General features: G+C 54.1%; 3 protein-coding genes across 10 annotated transcripts in view; 1 reads left to right on the top strand and 2 right to left on the bottom strand.

Moving 5' to 3' along the window:
* Positions 1-7,520, top strand: part of traf6 (TNF receptor-associated factor 6) — a 10,914-nt gene extending 3,394 nt beyond the window's left edge. For all 7 annotated transcript variants that reach the window (XM_064313138.1, XM_064313139.1, XM_064313135.1 and 4 more), the window contains 7 exons: positions 260-424; positions 737-1,045; positions 1,872-2,022; positions 2,614-2,772; positions 3,596-3,667; positions 4,766-4,843; positions 5,209-7,520. In XM_064313138.1, the coding sequence (XP_064169208.1) occupies positions 744-1,045; positions 1,872-2,022; positions 2,614-2,772; positions 3,596-3,667; positions 4,766-4,843; positions 5,209-6,093 (1,647 nt within the window). In that variant the 5' untranslated portion in view covers positions 260-424; positions 737-743 and the 3' untranslated portion in view covers positions 6,094-7,520. The remainder of the gene's footprint in view (positions 1-259; positions 425-736; positions 1,046-1,871; positions 2,023-2,613; positions 2,773-3,595; positions 3,668-4,765; positions 4,844-5,208) is intronic.
* On the bottom strand, positions 7,516-24,407 carry LOC135242182 (proline-rich protein 5-like). 2 transcript variants are annotated; one of them, XM_064313144.1, is made up of 10 exons: positions 23,866-24,407; positions 23,387-23,554; positions 16,783-17,035; positions 12,950-13,030; positions 12,485-12,533; positions 12,296-12,353; positions 12,015-12,106; positions 11,265-11,405; positions 10,313-10,433; positions 7,516-8,758 (listed from the first exon to the last, which is right to left on the bottom strand). In XM_064313144.1, exons 3-10 carry the CDS (start codon positions 16,899-16,901, stop codon positions 8,358-8,360), a joined length of 1,062 nt encoding a protein of 353 aa, XP_064169214.1. In that variant the 5' UTR covers positions 16,902-17,035; positions 23,387-23,554; positions 23,866-24,407; the 3' UTR covers positions 7,516-8,357. The 2 variants fall into 2 exon arrangements, with proteins under 2 accessions (XP_064169214.1, XP_064169213.1); XM_064313143.1 differs by lacking the exon at positions 23,387-23,554.
* On the bottom strand, positions 17,042-20,869 carry LOC135242652 (dynein heavy chain). The gene is given in 3 exon segments (XM_064313806.1): positions 17,042-18,225; positions 18,400-18,755; positions 20,776-20,869. Coding segments are annotated over 3 exon segments (615 nt in total). The 3' UTR covers positions 17,042-18,060.

Raw genomic sequence — 24,407 nt, 5'->3', positions numbered from 1 at the left:
ACAGACACAGACAGACACTCACATGCACGTGTATATATATATATATGTATGAATAATATAATGTATAATTGCAATATAATAATGTTTCTTCTTCCTTTGCCCTTCTTAAATGCTGTAACATTAACCTTGTTCCTGTACTAAATTACAAAAAAAAACCTATAAAGTGTAGCAGACAGAACTGTTATTTCCTTTATGAGGGAATATTTTCTTCAGTAAATAATGTCTGAATCATTTTGTATTTGGGGGATGCCTGTTACAGCCCTAACCAGGCCCAGTCCCCGGCCCCCGGCTCTCTCTGCAGTGACAGGCCTGCTGACAGGTTCTGCTTTTGGGCACATGGGGGCCCCCTGCACCCAGACGGGGTCCTGCTGATCCGTGGGGGTGCACCGCTTGTACCCGGAGCCTGGCCCAGAGGTGCTTAAAGGTGAGCCCAGCCCAGGTGCCTGCCTCTAAGCGACTGCCTTTTCAACAGGGGGTCTGCTGAGCCCCCCGTCCCAGAACGTACTGTCTGTGGGGCATCCCAGGCCAGATTTTAGAAAAAAATATTTCAAAAATATAAAACTCAAATAAAAAGTGGGGTGTGGTGGGCGCGTGCCCGTACGCTCTCTGCGTGATTGACAGCAAAGACTGAGGACTGTCACAGTGTGAGCACGGTCGGGCCTTCCAAACTGGGGAGACAAAACGCTGAAACGTGCTCGTGCCTCTTCCTCCCTCCCGCCCTCCCTCCCTCCCGCAGAGAGGACATGTCGTGCTACGAGGTGGAGAAGGACGGTGCGGAGGGGGCCTGCTGTGGGGCGGAGCTCTCGGGCTGCGCCGCGGCCATGGAGAAGGACTCGGGCCTCAGCTTCACCGAGAGCGAGCACACCCTGACGTCCTCCAGCCTGGCGGGGGGGGCGCAGCCGGACCTGCAGGGCTACGACGTGGACTTCGACCCCCCCCTGGAGAGCAAGTACGAGTGCCCCATCTGCCTGATGGCGCTGCGGGCCGCCGTCCAGACACCGTGTGGACACCGCTTCTGCCGCGGCTGCATCGAGAAGTCCATCCGGTGAGCCCCGCCCCTACCCCCTACAACCACACCCCCGAGACAGACCTCGCCCCACCCCAGCCGTACCCCCTAAAAACACACCCACAGCGGCCCTCGAACCGGACCGTACTGCCTAAAAACACACCTCCGAGACGACCCTCGCCCTGCCTGTCCTCCCCTAAAAACACCCGCCCAGTGGCCCTCGTCTCGCCTGCACCCCCTAAAAACACCCCAGACCAGGGACGGGCCCTGCCCCACCCGCACCCCTAAAACACCCCAGACCAGAGACGGGCCCTGCCCCTACCCCACCTAAAAACACCCCACCCAGAGTGGCCCTGCCCACCGACTCCTAAAAGCACCTCCAGGGACGGGCCCTGCCACCGCACCCCCACCCGAGCTGGTTTAGGTCTGAATCAGACACAGATTTTGAGGTGGAAACAAACCAGCCGCTGCTGCAGCTCTCCAAACTGGCACAAAGAAGGAGGAAGATTGGATATGACCAAGCATTTCGGAAAAACCGTCCACTGGCTTGGTATGCACTGGGTGTGTGCAACCACAAACTCTTCCTGGTGATTTTCAAATAATTTACTGTAAACTTAAAATTACTTCCAAACTCCAGTCACTGCAGTACACACCCATATCATACAAGCATGGTTAGTTCACCTTTTGCCAAGTTAATGGCAGAACATAACCCATACCTGTATGGCAGATTTTGGCACTAAAGATAACAAATGCATATTCTGCAAAGGAGTGCGTTAAATGATAATTGCAAGGCACTCTGGGAATTGGTGTTTCTGATAGCAGCAGGAAGTGGCTGTCAGTGACTCTCCCCTATCTCTCTGAGCAGGGACGCGGGACAGAAGTGCCCCGTGGATAACGAGGTGCTGACGATGGAGCAGCTCTTTCCAGACAACTTTGCCAAGCGCGAGATCCTGTCGCTGACCGTGTGCTGCCCCAATACCGGCTGCGGCCACAAGATGGAGCTCCGCAACCTGGAGGTGAGCGTCCAGCTGACCAGTGGACTGGCCCCCGCTGCCCCGGGCCCAGCCCCCACTGTCCGTGACCTGCTGCCCCGGGCCCAGCCCCCGCTGCCCGTGACTTGCTGCCCTGGGCCCAGCCCCCGCTGCCCGTGACCTGCTGCCCCGGGCCCAGCCCCCGCTGCCTTGGGCCCAGCCCCCGCTGGCCTCCTGATGGGCAGAATTACAGTTTTCCCCATGTTAAATGAATCATCTCTCAACTGATTTAAAAATGGGGGGGGGGGGTTCTGTAGGTGCAAGCTGCCCTCAGAGTTAAATACACCAGACGCCAGTAAAAAGTGTGCAGATTAGTTACAACTTCAAAAGAAACTTCAGAACAAACCTGAATTATGTTTTTTAAAATTTGTAAAAATTATGAAAATTCTCAAGGGTTTGCACAAGTCAAAAAATAATTGCACTAGTACCTGAAGTATTAATTCTGCAATTTTTACTAAACTCTTCCAAATACCTATTTAAGCCCAGATGTGATTGGCAGAAGGGGACTGATGGTGGTGATGATGATGATGTAAGAACAGAACTCACCGTTCAGGAACCCTTGCCTCCGTCTCTCAGAACCACGTGGGGCAGTGCCAGTTTGCCACGCTGCCCTGCCCGCTGTGCCAGGTGTCGGTGTGGAAGAACATGCTGGACGAGCACAAGGCCCACGAGTGCTCCCGGCGCACCGTGTCCTGTCCCGACTGCATGCAGACCTTCTACTTCGAGGAGAACCAGGTAGCCCGTCCCGCCCCATCCCAGTCCCGTCCCCCGCCCCGTCCTGCCCCGCCCTGTCCCAATCCCGCCCCGTCCTCGCCCCAATCCCATCCCGTCCCCCGCCCCGCCCCAGTCCCACCCCGTCCCGTCCCCCACCCCGCCCCAGTCCCACCCCGTCCCCCACCCCCTGACTGTACAGGTGTGTGTGCGGACTACAGGTGTGTATGTTGGCTGAACAGGGTGTGTATGCTGGCTGAACAGGTGTGTGTGCTGACTGTACTGGTGTGTGTGCTGGCTGAACAGGTGTGTGTGCTGACTACAGGTGTGTATGCTGGCTGAACAGGTGTGTGTGCTGACTGTACAGGTGTGTGTGCTGACTGTACAGGTGTGTATGCTGGCTGAACAGGTGTGTGTGCTGACTGTACAGGTGTGTGTGCTGACTGAACAGGTGTGTGTGCTGACTGTACAGGTGTGTGTGCTGACTGAACAGGTGTGTGTGCTGACTGTACAGGTGTGTGTGCTGGCTGAACAGGTGTGTGTGCTGACTGTACAGGTGTGTGTGCTGGCTGTACAGGTGTGTGTGCTGGCTGAGCAGGTGTGTGTGCTGGCTGAGCAGGTGTGTGTGCTGGCTGTACAGGTGTGTGTGCTGGCTGAACAGGTGTGTGTGCTGACTACAGGTGTGTGTGCTGGCTGTACAGGTGTGTGTGCTGGCTGAACAGGTGTGTGTGCTGACTACAGGTGTGTGTGCTGGCTGAACAGGTGTGTGTGCTGACTACAGGTGTGTGTGCTGGCTGAGCAGGTGTGTGTGCTGACTACAGGTGTGCTGCGTTCTGTGTTCCGGCAGGTGCACGAGCAGATGTGTCCGCTGGCGAACGTGGTGTGTGAGTACTGCAGCATGGAGATGATCCGAGATCAGGTGAGAAGGCCCCGCTGGGGTGACGCTACGCCTCATAGCGCCGCGCGCTTCCTGTGTGGCTCAGCGTCCGCACGGTAACCGCTGGCAACTGGCCCGCTGTGACCCCCGCCCGGGACGTCCCGGCTCACCAGTTTCACCACGAGTGCAGACCAAGCGCCCCTCTTACCTCATACAGGAGATGGGGGGGGGGGGGGGGGGGACCATGGGCGGGCGGGGCACAGCTGACCCTGCCCCAGCTCACTTCCTTACGACACGCCGGGGGTCCACAGGCCAGCACTGGCAGGGGTGCGCTTTAGCGGGAGAGATAGCGGGACAGGTGGAGTGTGGGACAGGTGGAGCGTGGGACAGGTAGCAGGACAGGTGAAGCGTGAGACAGGTAGCAGGACAGGTGGAGCGCGGGACAGGTAGCAGGACAGGTGGAGTGCGGGACAGGTAGCAGGACAGGTGGAGCGTGGGACAGGTAGCAGGACAGGTGGAGCGCGGGACAGGTAGCAGGACAGGTGGAGTGCGGGACAGGTAGCAGGACAGGTGGAGCGTGAGACAGGTGGAGCCCGGGACAGGTAGCAGGACAGGTGGAGCTCAGGACAGGTAGCGGTACAGGTGGAGCCCGGGACAGGTAGCAGGACAGGTGGAGCCCGGGACAGGTAGCAGGACAGGTGGAGCCCGGGACAGGTAGCAGGACAGGTGGAGCGTGGGACAGGTAGCAGGACAGGTGGAGTGTGGGACAGGTAGCAGGACAGGTGGAGCGCGGGACAGGTAGCAGGACAGGTGAAGCGTGAGACAGGTAGCAGGACAGGTGGAGTGTGGGACAGGTAGCAGGACAGGTGGAGCGCGGGACAGGTAGCAGGACAGGTGGAGCGCGGGACAGGTAGCAGGACAGGTGGAGTGCGGGACAGGTAGCAGGACAGGTGGAGCGTGAGACAGGTGGAGCCCGGGACAGGTAGCAGGACAGGTGGAGCTCAGGACAGGTAGCAGGACAGGTGGAGCCCGGGACAGGTAGCAGGACAGGTGGAGCGTGGGACAGGGGGAGCGTGAGACAGGTGGAGCGCAGGACAGGTGGAGCGGGGAGGTAACCCAGAGTCTGCTCCTCTCTTGCAGCTGGCCTCTCACTGCGACACAGACTGCCTGAAAGCCCCGGTGGCCTGCACCTTCAGCTTCTTCGGCTGTCAGGAGAGGGTGAGCCACCGCCCGCCTCCTCCCTCTCTCTCTCTCTCTCTCTCTCACCCTCCCTCTGACTCCTCACTCTCCCCCTCTCTCTGACTCCTCACTCTCCCCCTCTCTCTGACTCCTCACTCTCCCCCTCTCTCTGACTCCTCACTCTCCCCCTCTCTCTGACTCCTCACCTCGCTCTCCTCCCTCCTCTGACTCCCCTCTCCTCTTTCTCTCCCTCTCCCTTCCTCTGACTCCTCTCTCTCCCCTCTCTCTCTCTCCCTCTGACTCTCTCCCCCTGACTCTCTCTCTCTCCTCCCTCTCTCTCCCCCTGACTTTCTCTCTCTCTCTCCCCCTGACTCTCTCTCTCTCTCTCTCTCCCCCGGTGGCAGATGCAGCGTAATGACCTGGCGCAGCACATGCAGGAGTTCACGCAGATGCACATGCGCAACCTGGCCGAGTTCCTGCGCAGCCGGAGCCTGCTGGAGGCGGGGCCTGCGGCGGCGGGGGCGGGGCTTGCGGCGGCGGTGGGGGGGGCGGGGTCGGCGGCCGCGGCGGCGGCGTCCTGCGGGGCGTCCTGCGGCTGCCGCCCCGAAATGCAGCACATGCGGGAGACGGTGCAGCAGCTGGAGGCGCGGCTGGTGCGGCAGGACCACCAGCTGCGAGAGCTGCGCATCCACAGCGAGACGCAGGCGGCGCAGCTGGGCGAGCTGCGCAGGCAGACGCGCGCGCTGGAGGACGCCGCCCGCGAGCTGGAGGCCCAGCAGTGCCAGGGCGTGTTCGTGTGGCGGGTGGAGGGCTTCTCCACCCACCTGCGCAGCCAGGAGGCCGGCCAGCCCGTGGTCATCCACAGCCCCGGCTTCTACACGGGACGTCCCGGCTACAAGCTGTGCCTGCGGCTGCACCTGCAGACCCCCACCGCGCCCCGCTGCTCCAACTACATCTCGCTGTTCGTGCACACCATGCAGGGCGAGTTCGACAGCCAGCTGTCCTGGCCCTTCCAGGGCACCATCCGGCTGGCCATCCTGGACCAGGCGGACGGGCAGCCCCACGTGGAGGTGATGGAGACCAAGCCCGACCTGCTGGCGTTCCAGCGGCCCACGTCCCCGCGCAACCCCAAGGGCTTCGGCTACGTGACCTTCCTGCACCTGCAGGCCCTGCAGCAGGGCCACTTCGTGCGGGACGACACCCTGCTGGTGCGCTGCGAGGTCACGCCCCGCTTCGACGGCCAGCGGCGGGACAGCTTCCAGCCGCGCGGATCGGAGGGCTCGCTGTGACCCGCCCAGAAACCGGCCCGTCCCGCCCCCCCTCTGACCGGCCTCCGGGCGGAAATCGGCCTCGCGAAGCAAAGAGAGGCTGAGTCTGCGGATCGCCGTCACTGCAGGGATTAACTCCACACCCGCGTCTGACACCCCCCCCCCCCACCCACCATCACTGAGGAGGCCAGAGCAAGGCATGCTGGGATACCACCCAAAGCTGTGTGGCACCAAGACAGTTAAATCTGAGAACCAGACAGACTGCCGTTGGGAGGAATTCGAACACGTATGCCTAATCCCAATCTTCACTGCTGAAGGTAATCCAGATTAAAGTCCTTCATGAGGTCATGTTGGCTCGCAATCAATCACCGGTACCTGCCAGGCACATCTTCATCATCATCATCATCATCATCCTCATTCCTGACTCAAGCTACTGTGAAGCACGTTCCTGAATTACAGACTGTTTTTTTTACATTTTTTCTTTTCTCTAACGGTACAGATATTAAACGGACAGTCAGTTCTTTCTTGCTGCACTTTTAATTGAACTAATCTGCTCACATAATACAAATAAATGTATCTATTGATTGTTACAGATACTGGTTTTGAGGAGGCGGCAGAAGTTATGTGCTGTTCTGTTGCCGTTCTCAAAGCCGGCACAGGTTAGTGTTTCTGACAGAGGCCAACATGGAAGTGTTCTCACTTATATTTCTGATTCTGTGGTTGTCGTCGTCGTCGCTGTGGGGGAGCTATAGCAACCACAGCCTTATGATGGGAACACTAAAGAGAGAAGGTGCTAACGCCAGGCGCCGCCCCCTCCCCAGCTAGCGTCTAATGGATCGCCACCGGCTCTAAATCCCATTAGCAGGGGGTTAGCGGGGTTAGCGTCGTTAGCGCGGAGGGCTGGTTTAGGGGGAGGGCTGGTTTAGGGGGAGGACCTGGCCGGCCGCGGGATCAGGGTCTGAATCGGGTTCCCTAAAGCTCCTTATGTGCTCCAGGGACCACGAATAGATCAAAGGCTGGTCACTGTCCGAGCGGCACGGGCTTTAAACACGCGCGGGGGGGGGGGGGGGCGGGATGACGCCGGAGGTGACCTTTCCTCTTTCAAAAGACACGACGGGAGGGAGGGAGGGAGAGAGAGGGGGAGGGAGGGAGAGAGAACGAGGGAGGGAGAGAGAGGGGTGCAAGCAGACTCTCTTCCGAGCTCACGATACCAAGGAGAGATGTTCCAGCAGCTTGGAAGTATTATTCAAAGTCAAAATAAAGAGTTCCTTTGCTGCAGTCCTTTAGCCCGAAAGCTCAATCGTACTTATTTAATTTCAAGATTTAAACCTTTGTGTGTCTAAAAATGTCTTTGTGTGTCTAAAAATGTTTGTGTGAGGGGTTTGTACAACTTTCGAGACAATTTTTTTTTTGCATCATCCACTGGAAATAAACGTTTCTGCATTGTTGCACCTGTTCATTTTATTGTAGTTTTATGAGTAAAATCATTAAATTTGCTCCACAGATTAAACCAAATAAATCATGATTAACAGGCATATGACATCTATGTCAGTTTTAAATTATAATTATCACTTACAACACATTTAATTTTAAAAAAGAAATAGGGGGTAAGAACATTTTATTAGTGAAACATATTTGTCATGAAGCATTTAAAACCAACACTAAACAAGACTGGCTTTGCGTTGCCCGTGTAAAAAGTCTAGATAAAGGTTGAAAGTTGAGTGGTCTTTGTACCGGAATTCCTATGTTTATTGAAAACAATGAGAGGTTGGTGCTGCTGCACGCTTCCCCAGCATACCTGGCCAGAACCCGCTGCTGACATTGCTTGTCTTTGGAGGCCTGGCCTCTCTGTACACCAGTTGGGGGTAGAAGACGCGTTTCATCATCTGTTAAGAGTCAAGGACAGGCAGAAGCCAAAATGACAGACTCTTCCGGTTGAAACTCTGTGGTAACTCCCATCGTTCCACTGTGTGGGGTTGAGACAGGTGTAAACCCCACACACCTGAGGGCCTCTTGTACAGGTGAGCCCAGACCAGTCTTCCCCGTTCGCTGACTGCAGCGCTGAGACCGCTCCCAGGCCCACTCCTCAGCTTCTCCCGCCCTTTGAGGAGAACCGGAGGTTTGTTTTTAAAAAAATAACTCAAAGAGTCATTGCTGGACGGATCCCAGTCTGTATTAATCCAGTTATGGCAGCTGGGTTCCACTCTTAAGCAGAGCCGTCCACTCCCAGAGTTTCGGTAAGTCCACGGGGCATCCCCCACCCCCTGCCCCCCCCCCCCCCCCCGCTAGCTGGGGGGGGCACAGCCGAGCTCGGCAGACCCCTGTTGCCTGGAGAGAACGACCACACCCACCGGAGACTCCAGAATGTGGGGTTCGCTGGCGAAGGGCCTCGGGCCGACCCCGCCGTTCCCGGCCCCGCCCACAACGCCGCCGCCGACCCCGCCTCCTCCGCAGTCCTCCACCATCCCAGGGCGCATCAGGCTGGCCACCGACAGCAGCTGCAGGTCCGAATGGGCGTTGGCCACCGTGTGGCGCCGCACCCCGCCCACCTTCTCCAGGTAGGCCTCGCCCTCCTGCTCCACCAGGGGCGCCAGCGAGCAGGAGTCCGTGGAATGCTGGGTCACCAGGATCTCCGGCTGCCCGAACTGCGCCACGCCCATCGGCCTGGAGCGCGCCACACGGCACTCTGGGAAGGAGGAGAAAGGACCCCGTTTGAGAGCTTGTCCCTGAAGCAAAAGCCACCGCATTCCACACATTCAGACCCGTTCACCCGACCCCTTTGACACCAGATTAATTAGCTAGCGATGGTCATTCCTTCAGATTAAGTTCAACGTCCCCTCCCCACCCCGCCCCAAATCCCTCTTACCCTGTCCCTAACCCCTCGCCCCTTCCATGGTGTTGGTTCTGATGTGATGGCTTTGTCATTTTGTGAAAAATTACTGAGCTTAAACAGCTTAGAAACGGCTTGGAATTTCCACCCGTCCACACACTGGAACAGAGCCTCAACAGATACCAGACCATGGGGCCCATCCATACACTGGTACAGAGCCTTAACAGATACCAGACCATGGGGCCCATCCATACACTGGTACAGAGCCTCAACAGATACCAGACCATGGGGCCCATCCACACACTGGAACAGAGCCTTAACAGATACCAGACCATGGGGCCCATCCACACACTAGAACAGAGCCTTAACAGATACCAGACCATGGGGCCCATCCACATACTGGAACAAAGCCTTAACAGATACCAGACCATGAGGCCCATCCACACACTGGAACAGAGTCTTAACAGATACCAGACCATGGGGCCCCATCCACACACTGGAACAGAGCCTTAACAGACACCAGACCATGGGGCCCATCCACACACTGGAACAGTGCCTTAACAGATACCAGACCATGGGGCCCATCCACACACTGGAACAGAGCCTCAACAGATACCAGACCATGGGGCCCATCCACACACTGGAACAGAGCCTTAACAGATACCAGACCATGGGGCCCATCCACACACTGGAACAGAGCCTTAACAGATACCAGACCATGGGGCCCATCCACACACTGGAACAGAGCCTTAACAGATACCAGACCATGGGGCCCATCCACACACTGGAACAGAGCCTCAACAGATACCAGACCATGGGGCCCATCCACACACTGGAACAGAGCCTTAACAGATACCAGACCATGGGGCCCATCCACACACTGGAACAGAGCCTTAACAGATACCAGACCATGGGGCCCATCCACACACTGGAACAGAGCCTTAACAGATACCAGACCATGGGGCCCATCCACACACAGGAACAGAGCCTTAACAGATACCAGACCATGGGGCCCATCCACACACTGGAACAGAGCCTTAACAGATACCAGACAATGGGGCCCATCCACACACTGGAACAGAGCCTTAACAGATACCAGACAGTGGGGCCCATCCACACACTGGAACAGGGCCTTAACAGATACCAGACCATGGGGCCCATCCACACACTGGAACAGAGCCTTAACAGATACCAGACCATGGGGCCCATCCACACACTGGAACAGAGCCTTAACAGATACCAGACCATGGGGCCCATCCACACACTGGAACAGTGGCTACAAAGGATGTGCCCCACCACACAGCAGTAATTTCTCCATCAGTGTTTTGATTTTTGTGTGGGGGGTGGGAACGGGTGGTGTGTGTGTGGGGGGGGGGGGCGTGGGGGTGGAATGGGGGGGGGGGGGCTCACCCATATAGCAGGCAGTGCGGCTGCGGTGGAGGTAGTTTCCCAGGTAGGGAGAGACGACCATCTCCACCAGCTTCTCCAGCTCATGGTACTGCTGAGTGGGTCCGTTGGTCTCATGAATACCCTACAGAATCACACACATGTACACACGTCCATACGCACGCACGCACACACACACACACACACACACACACACACAGACACACGCACGCACGCGCACACACACACACACACACGCCCATACACACAGGCGCACACACGCGCACACACACACACACACACACACAGGCACGCACAGGCACGCACACGCACACACACACACACACACATACGCACGCACAAGCACACGTGGGCACACACACGCATACACATGCACACGCACACGCGCGGACACACACACAGAACAGTGAGAGCAGGACAGCACACAGCACTACACAGGAATACACACATGCTGTGAATCCCAAACAGCTCTGATGCCAGACGCCTTAAACCCCCCCCCCTCCGCCCCCCTCTCTTAGACCAGCGCTCGGCAGCTCACAGCAAGAGCTGTCCAGGACCGGTTAAAGGAACAGGCAGGAAGCGAGCAGAGGGCTTTATCTATGAAGACGCTAAATGGCGCACGCTACATCCCCAGTAATGCTTCTCAGCCTGCAGTGCGCATGCACAGCGCACAAGCTGCACGGCCACACACCCTGCGTGACAGCACACTCTCACGGCTGTACATCAACATGTTTTTCTGCAACGTGTGTTTATTGATCCATTTAACTAACGCTGTTGTTACAGCTGTTATTACATTTTTTCTTCTTCTTTTTTTTTTTTTTAACGCAACAGCAATAGCATCATCATTAGATTCAGCACGGGAGAAAAACCACGTTGAGAGAACAGCAGGCCGGTGAAACGGAATTTCTTTTGAAATCCAGCGAAGACGGGCGGTTGCCGTGGCAACCCCGGGTACCTGCAGGACCAGCAGCATCTGCGTGATGGCTGGGGGCGGAGGGGGCGGGACAGCCGGCAGCAGCTCGTCCAATGGCAGCTTGAGCAGCACCAGGTCCCGGAAACCCAGCAGGGCCATCTGCCGCACCGTCAGCTCCTGACCCTGCGGGTCACATGGTCACACGGTCACATGGTCATGCAGTCACATGGTCACGCGTGCGACAGCGCACATCGCACATCGCTCCGCATCAGGAGGGAGGCGGGCTGGCGGGTCGGAAAGAGCGCACCAGGAACAACAGCCTTATTGTGTACACACACAGGAAAAGGCTGTCACTGCGTTTGCACTGGGAACACTGCTGTTGTGTATACAGAACGGACAGACTACCGTCCACAGCATGCAAATGGGGAAGATACAGCAAGTGCTCAACGCCAGCATTAGGCAAAATAACCTTTAGCCCACGACCTGCACTACAAAGAATACAACCTGCTGCTTTTACCCGCATTGTGTAAAATATTAACCTGTAGCGGGCATCTGGCACTGGATGAGATATGACCTGCAGTTTGTATCTGAACCGTGTGGAATATGACCCGTGAAATATACCTGCATTACGTTTCATATAAACTTGTCCCCTGAACCCGCACCTTGTACAATATCATTGGATTAGATCTACACTGTAGCAAGTATACACCATTAGCATGTACCTGCATAATGATTAATAAACACCTGTAGCCTGTATCTGTATAAGGCTTAATATACACCTGTAGCACGTACCTGCACTGGGTAGAATATGGCCTGCAGGGTCGGCAGAATTTCGGTGAAAAACCTTCCCCACATCTCCGACAGGATGAGGAGCTGGCTGTCGCCTAGGGAGACCACACACACACGCCAAGTGTTAGAAAAGAGGCTCAGGTTGTGCCAGGCAAACCTGTTAGATACCCGCACACACACACACACACACACACACACATGCACGCACGCACGCACGCACACAAACACACACACACACACACGTGTAACACGCGTGTCCTGGGTGCCCGTGGTACATGGCTTACCCTCATAAAGCAGGATCTTCTCTGTAATGTGTACCAGGCCTTTGTTCAGGAGCTGATTCTGTAACAGGGAAAGAGAAGCTCGTGAGATTCCGTCATGACAGCCCTCTGATTGACAGGTGTCAATCTGCCTCGTCCGAGCCAGTGAGGGGGATCCGTTTTCCCCGCCCTCGGGACCCGGGGCCAGCATACCTGGAAGTACTCTGTGATGAAGGAGCCCAGCTCAGTCTTGAGGAGCCACCTGGAAGGACAGGAAGGGGGACAGGAAGTCAGGGCCGGTGACCTCGAGACGGGGGTCACAGGAAGAGGAAGCTACCCAAAGGAGCACAGGAAGTGGGTACAGTGGGATACGTCACTTGCATTTTGAGCAGATACCCTCATTGGCTGAGCCACTGGGAAGGGATGGGCCTTATAAGCGATTTCTGCACATGTGCACATGATTTGACATCCTCTGTCAAACAGGCCCCCTTTTTAAGATAAGTTTTAAAACGCTATTTTTCGTGTTGTATTTTTTTTCGAGTTCAGCCTGTCCGAATGAGGTCAAGGTTCCAAAAAGAGGCGGGCTGAGTTAGCGGTAAGCTAACACCTGACCGAAATGCTGAAAGGCAAGGTATTTTTGGCGGGGGGGCGGGGTACACCTGGACTGCTGGCCTTTACCTGATGCTCTCGTTGAGGGAGTAGAGCTCATTGGCCTGCAGACCCACACCCTGGAACACCTTGATCACTGCGGACTGGACACTAAGAAGACAAACATCCAGCTTCATTACTCACACAATCCAAAACTCACAACATCCACGCACAATCCAAAACTCACAACATCCAGCTTCACTACTCACACAATCCACAACTCACAACATCCAGCTTCACTACTCACACAATCCACAACTCAAAACATCCACTCACAATCCAAAACTCACAACATCCACTCACAATCCACAACTCAAAACATCAACACTCAACACTCTCACACACACACACACACACACACAGAGGCAAACCTCCATTTACACAGCTTTGTGGACGCTCTTATTCATTGGTGAAGTGGTTCACTCAGGGGCACAAAGGTGATGTCACACCAGCGCACCCAAACCCAAGTGTCCTGAAACCTGGAGTCCGCTCCTCTACCCACTACACCACAGAACACCACAAACATGGACAGGCAAAAACGTCCCAGGAACATGAACCCAATCCTCGCATGTGAAAAAAATCATGTTCTTAAGTACACTTGCAGTGTGGCCTGCCTCAGCGTATGTTAAGTGTGAAGTCTGGATGATCATGTGTCAAGTGTGCTAACGCATGGAATGAAGAGGCAGGGTGGGTTCAGGAGAGAGTCAGACTGTTCCAGAGTCCACGGTGAGAGGGCGGGGCGGGGAGGGGAGGGGAGATCGTACCCGCAGGGCGAATGAGGGGATGTTTCCACCAGGCCTCGTTCACGCGGTTCCACTTTAAACCTCCCTACCGTCCCGTCAGCTGCTTCCCATTTTCTCCTCAACCGTTTATTTATTTCTTTATTTATTTTTTAATGCCACTTCTTTCCACGAAGGGGATGTATTTATAGATTTAATTCACTTTGTGTCGACTCTGGTCAGCGCTAATCTGTCGGGGGGGGGGGCATGGGGGGGCGCGGAGGGGCACGCTTTCTTTCGGAGCGCCCCGGCGACCGGCCGGCTCACACGTGCCGCTGATCCGCGAGGTTGGGGCGAGGCTCCGAGTTTAAGAATCTACAACCTCCTTCTGTGTGAGCAGCAGGAAGTCCATAATCAGATCAGCAACACAGGGCGTGAGACAGAGAGAGAGAGAGAGAGCAAGGGAGAGAGACAGAGAGAGAGGGAGAGAGAGAGAGAGAAGGGAGAGAGAGAGAGAGAGAGAGAGAGAGAGAGAGGGAGAGAGGGAGAGAGAGAGAGAGAGAGAGCAAGAGAGAGAGAGGGAGAACAAGGAGAGAGAGAGAGAGAGAGAGAGAGAGAGAGGGAGAGGGAGACAGAGAGGGACGGCGGGAGAGAGAGAGGGAGAGAGGAGGGCGGCGGAGAGAGAGAGGGAGAGAGAGGGAGGCGGAGAGAGAGAGGGAGAGGAGAGAGGGAGGGCGGGAGGGAGAGAGAGAGAGAGAGCGAGAGAGAATAAAAGAGATGAAGAAAAAGAGAGATCAGAGGTCACACATCACCCTGGTGGGGGGGGGGGGGTACTCAAAGGAACCCCAAAAAATGTACATGATCCACTTCGGATACAGAAGTGGGAGAAATGGTTTCTACTTCTCTCCCTTCCTCCCCCCACCCCCCCCCCACCAGCTTTCCTGTGCTGCCTCCTCCCCCCCTCCCCACTCTCAATCTACTTCCCCAAAAACATCCTGCAGGAATCTGACCCGCTCCCCCCCCTAAAAAAATTCCAGGACAGCGCCGGTGGGAGAGAAGGACAGCGTGCAGCGCGTCCATCCCGGAAACGAGCAGCCGACCGCTTTCCGCTGTTCCGTTCCCCCCCCGCTGCTCCTGGCCCGCCCGCGCTGCTCCCTGGCCCCACCCCCCTGCTGCTCCCTGCTCCTGGCCCCGCCCCACGCTGTTCCCTGGCCCCACCCCTGCTGCTCCTGCTCCCTGGCCCCGCCCCACGCTGTTCCCTGGCCCCGCCCCGCGCTGCTCCCTGGCCATGCCCCCCTCGACACTGCTCCCTGGCCATGCCCCCTGCACTGCTCCCTGGCCCCGCCCCCGCGCTGCTCCTGGCCCCGCCCCGCGCTGCTCCCTGGCCCCACCCCCACGCTGCTCCCTAACCCCGCCCCCACGCCGCTCCCTGGTCCCGCCCCCGCAGCTGCTCCCTGGTCCTGCCCCCCGCGCTGTTCATGATCCTCTTCCAGTGTGTTCTAGGACATGCCCCACACCCCACGCCCCCGACCCACACCTCGCGCCCCCCACCCCATGGCCCGTTTGAAACCAGCAGCCAGTTTGGCCGCTCCTACACCCACACCCTGCCCCTGCCAGCCCACCTACAGCCCACCTGGAGACGACTCACCCCCTCACGCCCTCACCCTCCCACACAGGTGCGTGACCTGTGCCGTCTTTCGTGAAAACCGCTCTGAACACCTGTGTGAGAAGCACAGTTTAAGCTTCATAATAATTATAATTATTACCTGTGCAGGTATGTGAGCTGTTCTGTTCACTGTTATCACATCAGAAAAACTTCCTCCAACAGACACCTGTTCAAAAGTAGTTCCTGGTTGTATCATATTGCACACCCCTCCCCCTCCCCCTCCCCCCACCCCCACACACACACGCGCGCGCGTGCACGCACACACACACACACAGAGCCAGTACAAATGCGAAATATCTGCAGAACATTCAGCCTTCTCTTCCCGGCCCATCATCAGAGGCGGCAGAAATTTGGCTGTTCTCCTAAAAACACGTCGACTAACCCCCTCACGCCCTCACCCCCCCCGACAGTCAACCATCCAATTAGACGGCTTCATCCGCCGTCTTTTTGCGTCAGTCGCCACCAAAACTGTGGTTACCGTGGAATTCTGCAGGATGTGATTATCATATGGTCAGGAACCCACAGCATGAGACGCCGGACAGGGAACAACACCCACCCAGGAACCCTCCTGCGGGTGGGGGGGGGGGGGCTCGGTGGGGGGGGCGGGGCAGGGCGGGGCGGGGGGGGTGTAAATGCGTCACACAGCCACAAGCCACAAGCCAAATCAAGTAAAGAGAAGTAACCACACAGCAAACGTGTCTAAATAGAGAGTGCGTGTGAGCCCACACTGAGGCCTCACTGTCAGCATAGAGACAAAAGCCTTTACCTCCAGTGAAAAGATCACTGCAGCTAATGCAGCTGCTTAACGTGTGCGCTGCCCAGCAGCCAAACCTGGAGCTGCTCTTCTGAAAAGACCATCGCCCCCGTTGGCATGAAAAGGGTACAACCAGACCTGGGTCAAATACGTATCTGTTTCGGATTCAAATACTTTTATACGCTTCAATTACAGGTTCAATTACACCAGGCAAGATCAACAGAGCACAGAAAGTATTTGAATCCAAAACAAATACGTATTTGACCCAGGTCTGCGGTACACCACGGTGGAAATGGCGGGGGGGGGGGGGGGTTATAAACGGAAATTCTGTAGTTGAACAGCCATGCTATGGATTCACAGACCATAGAGTGACCATGGGGCAGCAGTGCAGTGTAATGGGTAAGGAGCTGGTCTTGCAGGTTCAATTCCCAGGTTGGACACTCTCGTTGTACCCTTGGGCAAGGTACTTAACCTGCATTGCTTCACTGTATATCCAGCTGTATAAATGGATGCAATGTAAATGCTGTGTAGAATGTTGTGCAAGTCTCTCTGGGTAAGAGCATCTGCTAATTGCCTGTAATGTAAAGTAACACACACAGGGAGGTGTGCTTTATCAGTGGAAAGCAACACATGCATACAGAGACTCTCACTCACACACTCACACACTCAGGCTCACACACAGGCTCACACACAGGCTCACACACAGGCTCACACACAGGCTCACCTGTTCCAGACGCTGGCGTTGGACAGCTGCAGGCTGGACAGGCTGGCGTGGAAGCGGGGCAGGTCCGTCAGCACCGGGGAGCTCATGAAGCGCGGTCGCGTCCGCCGAAAAGACCCCATCGCCCCGGCCCACGCTGCACCCAAAGCAGGCTCAGGGGGGCCCCAACAGGTCCCAAACACAGGGGACCAGCACCCAAAGCAGGCTCAGGGGGGCCCCAACAGGTCCCAAACACCGGGGACCGTCACCCGACTCCCTATGGAAAAATAACATAAGGATTCAATAGGCTTTTTAAAAAACTGATCCCTGTAGTCTTGCCCTCTGAGCCCAAATTATAATTAATATTTATTAATAACTCTATATCTCTCAAATCATGCATGTGACAGCAGTACATCAGTGCCCAGGTCAGTGCCAGACCACCAACATGTTCTAGATTACAGCACATTTTTCATTTTTATTCACCATTAATTTATTTACCCACAGACACACTGCAGCTGTAATTCAGATAAATAAATAACTAGCTGCACAAACCAGGACACCAACATTTAGCCTATTTATCAGGCACAATCTTATCAAGAGCATCTTACAACAAAACTGCAAAAACTCAGGTTAGCTGAACAACCAATAACAAAGGGAAACATTTTACCACACCAATCAAAACAACAAACCATCGTTTGAAGACAACAATCCAGTAATGAGCCAACTGTCTTGTGCAACCAACATAATGATCGTTCAGTAATAAAAGCAAATCACTAAAAGTCCATAGCATAAGAGCAAGAACATTATGAAGTATTTCGAACACATTAAAGTGTTATTACCGGATTATGCATCCGCTGCTCTGGGACTGCTGTTCTTAACATTCAGAGGAATGCACTTATGTTCTCTTACACTGTGACTCTGGGGTGATGGACCAAGACGCAAGTGAGAGAGCTGGGCAACATGCAAGATACTCTACTGGACGCTGTGGGCAACATGCAAGATACTCTACTGCATGCTGTGGATAATACGCAAGATACTATACTGGACGCTGTGGGAAAGATGCAAGATGCTATACTAGATGTCCTGGGCAACATGCAAGATGCTATACTGGACGCTGTGGGAAACATGCAAGATGCTATACTGGACGCTGTGGGAAACATGCAAGATACTATACTGGACGCTGTGGGAAACATGCAAGATACTATACTGGACGCTGTGGGAAAGATGCAAGATACTCTACTGGATGCTGTGGGAAAGATGCAAGATGCTATACTGGACGCTGTGGGAAAGATGCAAGATACTCTACTGGACGCTGTGGGCAACATGCAAGATACTCTACTGGACGCTGTGGGCAACATGCAAGATGCTATACTGGACGCTGTGGGAAACATGCAAGATGCTATACTGGATGCTGTGGGAAACATGCAAGATGCTATACTGGCTGTCCTGGGCAACATGCAAGATACTCTACTGGATGCTGTGGCCAAAATGCAAGATACTCTACTGGACGCTGTGGGCAACATGCAAGATACTCTACTGGACGCTGTGGGAAACATGCAAGATGCTATACTGGCTGTCCTGGGCAACATGCAAGATACTCTACTGGATGCTGTGGCCAAAATGCAAGATACTCTACTGGACGCTGTGGGAAAGATGCAAGATACTATACTGGCTGTCCTGGGCAACATGCAAGATGCTATACTGGACGCTGTGGGCAACATGCAAGATGCTATACTGGACGCTGTGGGCAACATGCAAGATGCTATACTGGACGCTGTGGGAAACATGCAAGATGCTATACTGGATGCTGTGGGAAAGATGCAAGATGCTATACTGGACGCTGTGGGAAAGATGCAAGATGCTATGCTGGATGCTATGGGAAAGATGCAAGATGCTATACTGGACGCTGTGGGAAAGATGCAAGATGCTATACTGGATGCTGTGGGAAAGATGTAAGATGCTATACTGGACGCTGTGGGAAACGAAATAACAGTTTCCTCAGTAAGGCAGCACAGAGCCACTCTCACATCCCTCTCCACTCAGACAGAAACCTCTCCGTTGCAGACGCACATGACGAAGCCTTGATTAAAAAGGAAAGTGTTACAGCGCTAAACGTGTCAACAGGAAAGGCGCATGGGGGGTGGAGGGGTGGGGGCTCATTTCGAGAGTGGCCCCGGGCGTCATTCTGAAAGCTGCGTCGCTTGGAGACGGCTGCACAGTCAGCTCAACTTCCTGTTCCTGTGGTCGCGGCATGAGCCTGCGCTTCTCGACAGCGTAAATATGTTTATCTTGCAAAACACTCAGTGCTCATGGCCACAGGGGGGGAAAGCGGTGACTAAACACACGGCTCTGGCTCTGACGCTGGCGTGGGGGTGTTCTGGCGTGCTGTCACCTCCCCACGCAGGCTGTGAAATCTACACGGACAGACAGCTGCTCACTGATAAAACACGTCCCTGGCCATGGAAGGGCCGTTCCAAGCTCTAAACAAAAATAATGCCGCAAGTGCACATTTGGAAACGACGGAAATTATGGGAAAGTGTGGAAAGGTGGAAAGGGTGGTGGGTTTTGGGAGTTGGCGGGTTAAGGCCTTCGGGCCTTTGGGAGTTGGCGGGTTACGGTGTTCAGGCCTTTGGGAGTTGGCGGGTTAAGGCCTTCGGGCCTTTGGGAGTTGGCGGGTTACGGTGTTCAGGCCTTTGGGAGTTGGCGGGTTAAGGCCTTCGGGCCTTTGGGAGTTGGCGGGTTACGGTGTCAGGCCTTTGGAGTTGGCGGTTACGGGTCAGGCCTTTGGGAGTTGGCGGGTTACGGGTTCAGGCCTTTGGGAGTGCGGGTTAAGGCTCGGGCTTTGGGAGTTGGCGGTTAGGCCTTCGGCCTTTGGGAGTTGGCGGGTTAAGGCCTTCGGGCCTTTGGGAGTTGGCGGGTTACGGTGTTCAGGCCTTTGGGAGTTGGCGGGTTACGGTGTTCAGGCCTTTGGGAGTTGGCGGGTTAAGGCCTTCGGGCCTTTGGGAGTTGGCGGGTTAAGGCCTTCGGGCCTTTGGGAGTTGGCGGGTTAAGGCCTTCGGGCCTTTGGGAGTTGGCGGGTTAAGGCCTTCGGGCCCTTGGGAGTTGGCGGGTTAAGGCCTTCGGGCCTTTGGGAGTTGGCGGGTTAAGGCTTTCGGGCCCTTCGGGAGTTGGCGGGTTACTCTTCATATTCCGCTCAGCGGTTGCCACAGAGAGGAAGCTGTGGGGAGGCAAATGCCACCAGTCTCACTACGTGCAGCACATACGGTATGCACACACACACACACACACACACGCATAAGCACGCACACACACACACACACACGCATAAGCACACACACACACACACACGCATAAGCACACACACACACACGCATACAGACACACACACACACGCGCGCACACACACGCATAAGCGCACACACAACACAGCGCATAAGACACACACACACCACACACGCGCATAAGCACGCGCACACCACACACACACCATAAGCCACACACCACACGCACGCACACACACAGCATAGCGCACAACAACGCTGCGCATAAGCACACACACACACACACACACGCGCATAAGCACGCGCACACACACACACACACACACACACACACACACGCGCATAAGCAAACACACACACACACACACACACACACACACGCATACGTACGCACACACTCACACACACGCGCATAAGCACGCACACACACACACGCATAAGCACACACACACACACACGCGTAAGCACGCACACACACCCACACACACACACACGCATACGCACGCACACACACACACACACACACACACACACACACACACGCATAAGCACGCACACACACACACACACACACACACACGCATACGCACGCACATACACACACACACACGCATAAGCACACATACACACACACACGCATAAGCACACACTGTCTTCTCTTCATCTGTGTCTCACACACAGTTCAGATGCATTTTCTCACACTTTCACACACACACACACACACACACACACAGACCTTGCACCCGTGAACCTTCTTTCACTTCTGATTCCTGACTCAGCTCCAGCAGGCTCCCCCCTCCCCCCTCACCCCCTGCCTCCGATACAGTCATCTGGGTGTCAGTTACTTAACATTTGGCTTCCTCCATCCCTTCATCACTTCATTCTACCTCCCTCCTCCCATCCTCTTTATTTAAGCACCACTGGCGCCATTCACTGCCTCAGACTGAGGAGAAAATCACCACAGGAGGCAAGCAGCACCATCCACAGACTTCAGAACTGTGCATCTCTGTGTCTGAGGGTGGATCTGTGTGTCTGAGGGTGGATCTGTGTGTCTGAGGGTGGATCTGTGTGTCTGAGGGTGAATCTGTGTGTCTGAGGGTGAATCTGTGAGTCTTAGGGTGAATTTGTGAGTCTGAGGGTGCAGCTGTGTGTCTGAGGGTGAATCTGTGTGTCTGAGGGTGTAGCTGTGAGTGCTGGTATCCATTAGTCTGCATCTGTGTGTCGTACACGTGTCTGTTTGTGTGAGGTGTGGGTGTGTGTCTGTGCGTTTTTACAGACGGCTGTGTACGTGTCTGTTTGCATCTCCGCGAGTCGTGTTGGGATAGAGTTGGTGTCGGAGTCTGCGTCTCTCTCAAACACACACACACACACACACACCCCGGCAAACACGTTCTCTCTCTTTCCCTCTCTCTTGCGCTCACACACATTCTTTCTCTGATCCTGTGCCTTTTGTCTACCCCAATTGTGGGTTGCCTGGCGACACTAAATAAGTATGTAGCGAGCCCTTTTCCTTTTGGCCGGGAAAATGAAAATAAACAAAGCCGCGCTTGTGAGCGGCGGTCACGGGCACCTCAGCGACACGCTCGGAAACGAGACCCCCGCTGCCTCGCAGAGCGGGAAAATGGACGCCCGGTCGCTCGGGACTCCCGGTCCCTCCATGGGTGCCGGGCCCGTCCCGACGGATTCCTCCGTACATTCCGGAACTCTCCGTGCCGGGGGCTAGATTTCTGCCTCCCGGGTTTCACAAACGCACCGACGGATGGATGGATGGAGAGGATAAACATAAGTCTGCGCTGGCAAACGCTCACGGAAAAAAATAAACAGGCAGGCACACGTTTCTCGTGCTCAAAAACACTGAAGGAGGAAATTGAGTCTGGTGCATCGCGATCCATTACATTACATTTATTTGGCAGATGCTTTTTGCCCAAAACGATGTACAATAAGTGCATACCGAAGGTCAATGGAACAACTACAAAACACAGGTCCGATAAGGTACAGTACTCATTATGTAACGATCATCCATAGCCACGAACATTAAGTCCGGTTCACACAGTAAGCATAGGCCCAGAACAGAAAGTTATGACAAGTCAAACTAGAATGAGGCATGACGACAAGATACGATAGAGCTACAACATCAAGATAACGATACAGGTGCAATATACGTGCTGGATGAAAATACAGTGCAACATGAAAGTGCTAGAGGATCAAGATAGAAGGATACAAGTGATAAGAGCGATTCTAGATTGGGATTGCCTGGCAGAGTAGTGACAGAGTTAGCCCAGATACAGTCTGAAGCCAAGCGTTGTCAGACCATGACAGAAAAGGGGGAGGGACCAAAGGGAAATGCATGGCCAATGACCGGTCTCTTGTAAAGGTCAAGAATGGGTGGGGTCAGACTGAAAAATTAGCATTTGCAAAAATTAAGGTTGCAAATTTTGCGGCTTGACCACAACTGGAAACCATAAGGACCATGACATCCAACAAGCATAAAAATGTAGCAATTTCTTAAACATGGCCATTCTCTTTTTTGTTGCATTCTTGTCCAAGTCCAACAACACAAACCAGCCCTTGTGTACTGCACATTTAAAGGTGGGAGCCTAGCCAAACATTAGTCAATGAGGTGGTAGGCTACATGCCGCCGGTTTTTAATGTGTGGTCCATTAGTCCTTATAAAGGACGGCTATGGCGCAACCATTGGAAGCTACTCAATCAAAGCCCGGAAATACTGCAATCCTTGCATTGCTGAGGGTTGACCCGATCAAAACTAAGGGCGCATGACGGGAATACGGAAACGGAGTTATCTCCGCATCTTACACATAGGCCTGCGCACGCGCGTGCATACGCACGCACCTGCCAGAGGGGTGCAAGGAAAACGGGTCCTGAGGGCACGCGCCAGGACAAACGCGCGCGACTCGGCTCGTCCTGATAGCTTAATTGTGCAACAGCACAAATCGAGCTAAATGTACGGGCTGCTTATTGCGTTTATTTGTTTAGCTTGTGCACAGCAGCCCCCGAAGCCACACTGTTTTAAAACGGAGAAGATATAACCAAGCTAAATGGTACCATACCAAAAGACAGCTCTTTGTGTGTCCTGCGGTTAAACTCTTCCATGACTCCACCAAAAACATTTGGTGAAGTGTAATTTCATAAATAGCCCATGGTTTAGGATAATTGTCAGCCTACACATTTCCAGTACAACAGGGCCACTCAGTACGGTTTTAATTATCGTGATCTTCTTTAAAACGCTATAATCTTAATCAACTTTTTTCAGAAGTCATGCCATTCGTACTTGAGGCATTTTCCAATTAATATGATAGTAGGCGGACAGACTGTCAAAAATGACTTACTATGCTTGGTCCAACGTTATTTCACTTTTCCATCCGCTTGTTATTCCGTACATGTTCGAGCTCATTCACATGAATTAAATTAGCCATTCAGTGCGCACAAAATGTTATCGGTATGCTTTAGCCAATCAATCACCAGGCAGGTGAGCAGCGTGTGCCTCAGTCTACAACCTGCCAAAAAAAAAACATTCCTTACTTTACAGGAACAATAAAGAATTCATACGGTCTTCAACTGTAGTCACACGTTTTCAAGAATTCCTTCATACGTCGCTTAAACCAAAGACGCCTATCGCAATTCAAGTCCCAGATGCATCGCCTAGATATATCCCACTGACCTCACAGTGTCCCATCAAATAAATCTAAAAATATACAAAATAATCACAAAAGTGTTGAACAACCATTCTTAGTACGTTCCATACCGGCAAACATTTCTCAGACCAATACGCAATGGTGCACAGAGAATTGAGATGACCAAAACTTACCCCAACTTCAAAAGACTCCTTTAAACTTGGGTTTCTTTTTCGGTCTTTATTGAAAAGCATCGAATGAATGCATGGACGCTTAGGCTACATTCTACATCGCCGCACTGGCATTGCTTGAAAAGAGTCAACAACATCAAAGTCATAACATTCCGGCATCAATTAGTGCAGACGCACTCGGACATCTTCCAGTACATTTGATGGAGAAAAGAAATGTCGGTACATCCATTTAATTTTTTCAAGAGTAGCCCATTAACAATCTCCGTAGCCACGCAGTGCACGTCGACTCAAGTTTGCCAGCTAGCCTACTCACAAAGGAAGTTGAACAAGTTAGCATAACATTGTTTTAGTCACACAAAACACGCCGTTGAAGCTTGTCCAGAGCGAGCGACGCTTATGTTCTGTATTGTTAAAGCGTAACAAGTACGGCATTGTTTGTGTCTCTCTTTAATGTATTAGTCGTTGGAACCTTACGGTTCTGCAAACCAAGCGGTACAGCCCTCGGTCGTTCTCGTTCCTGCCCCCAGACGAGGATTCGCACGGAA

This window comes from Anguilla rostrata, chromosome 16 (genome assembly GCF_018555375.3).
Source record: "Anguilla rostrata isolate EN2019 chromosome 16, ASM1855537v3, whole genome shotgun sequence".
Lineage (NCBI taxonomy): Eukaryota > Metazoa > Chordata > Actinopteri > Anguilliformes > Anguillidae > Anguilla > Anguilla rostrata.
Note: the sequence above shows the minus strand (reverse complement) of the source record. Positions and strands in the feature narration are given on the sequence as shown.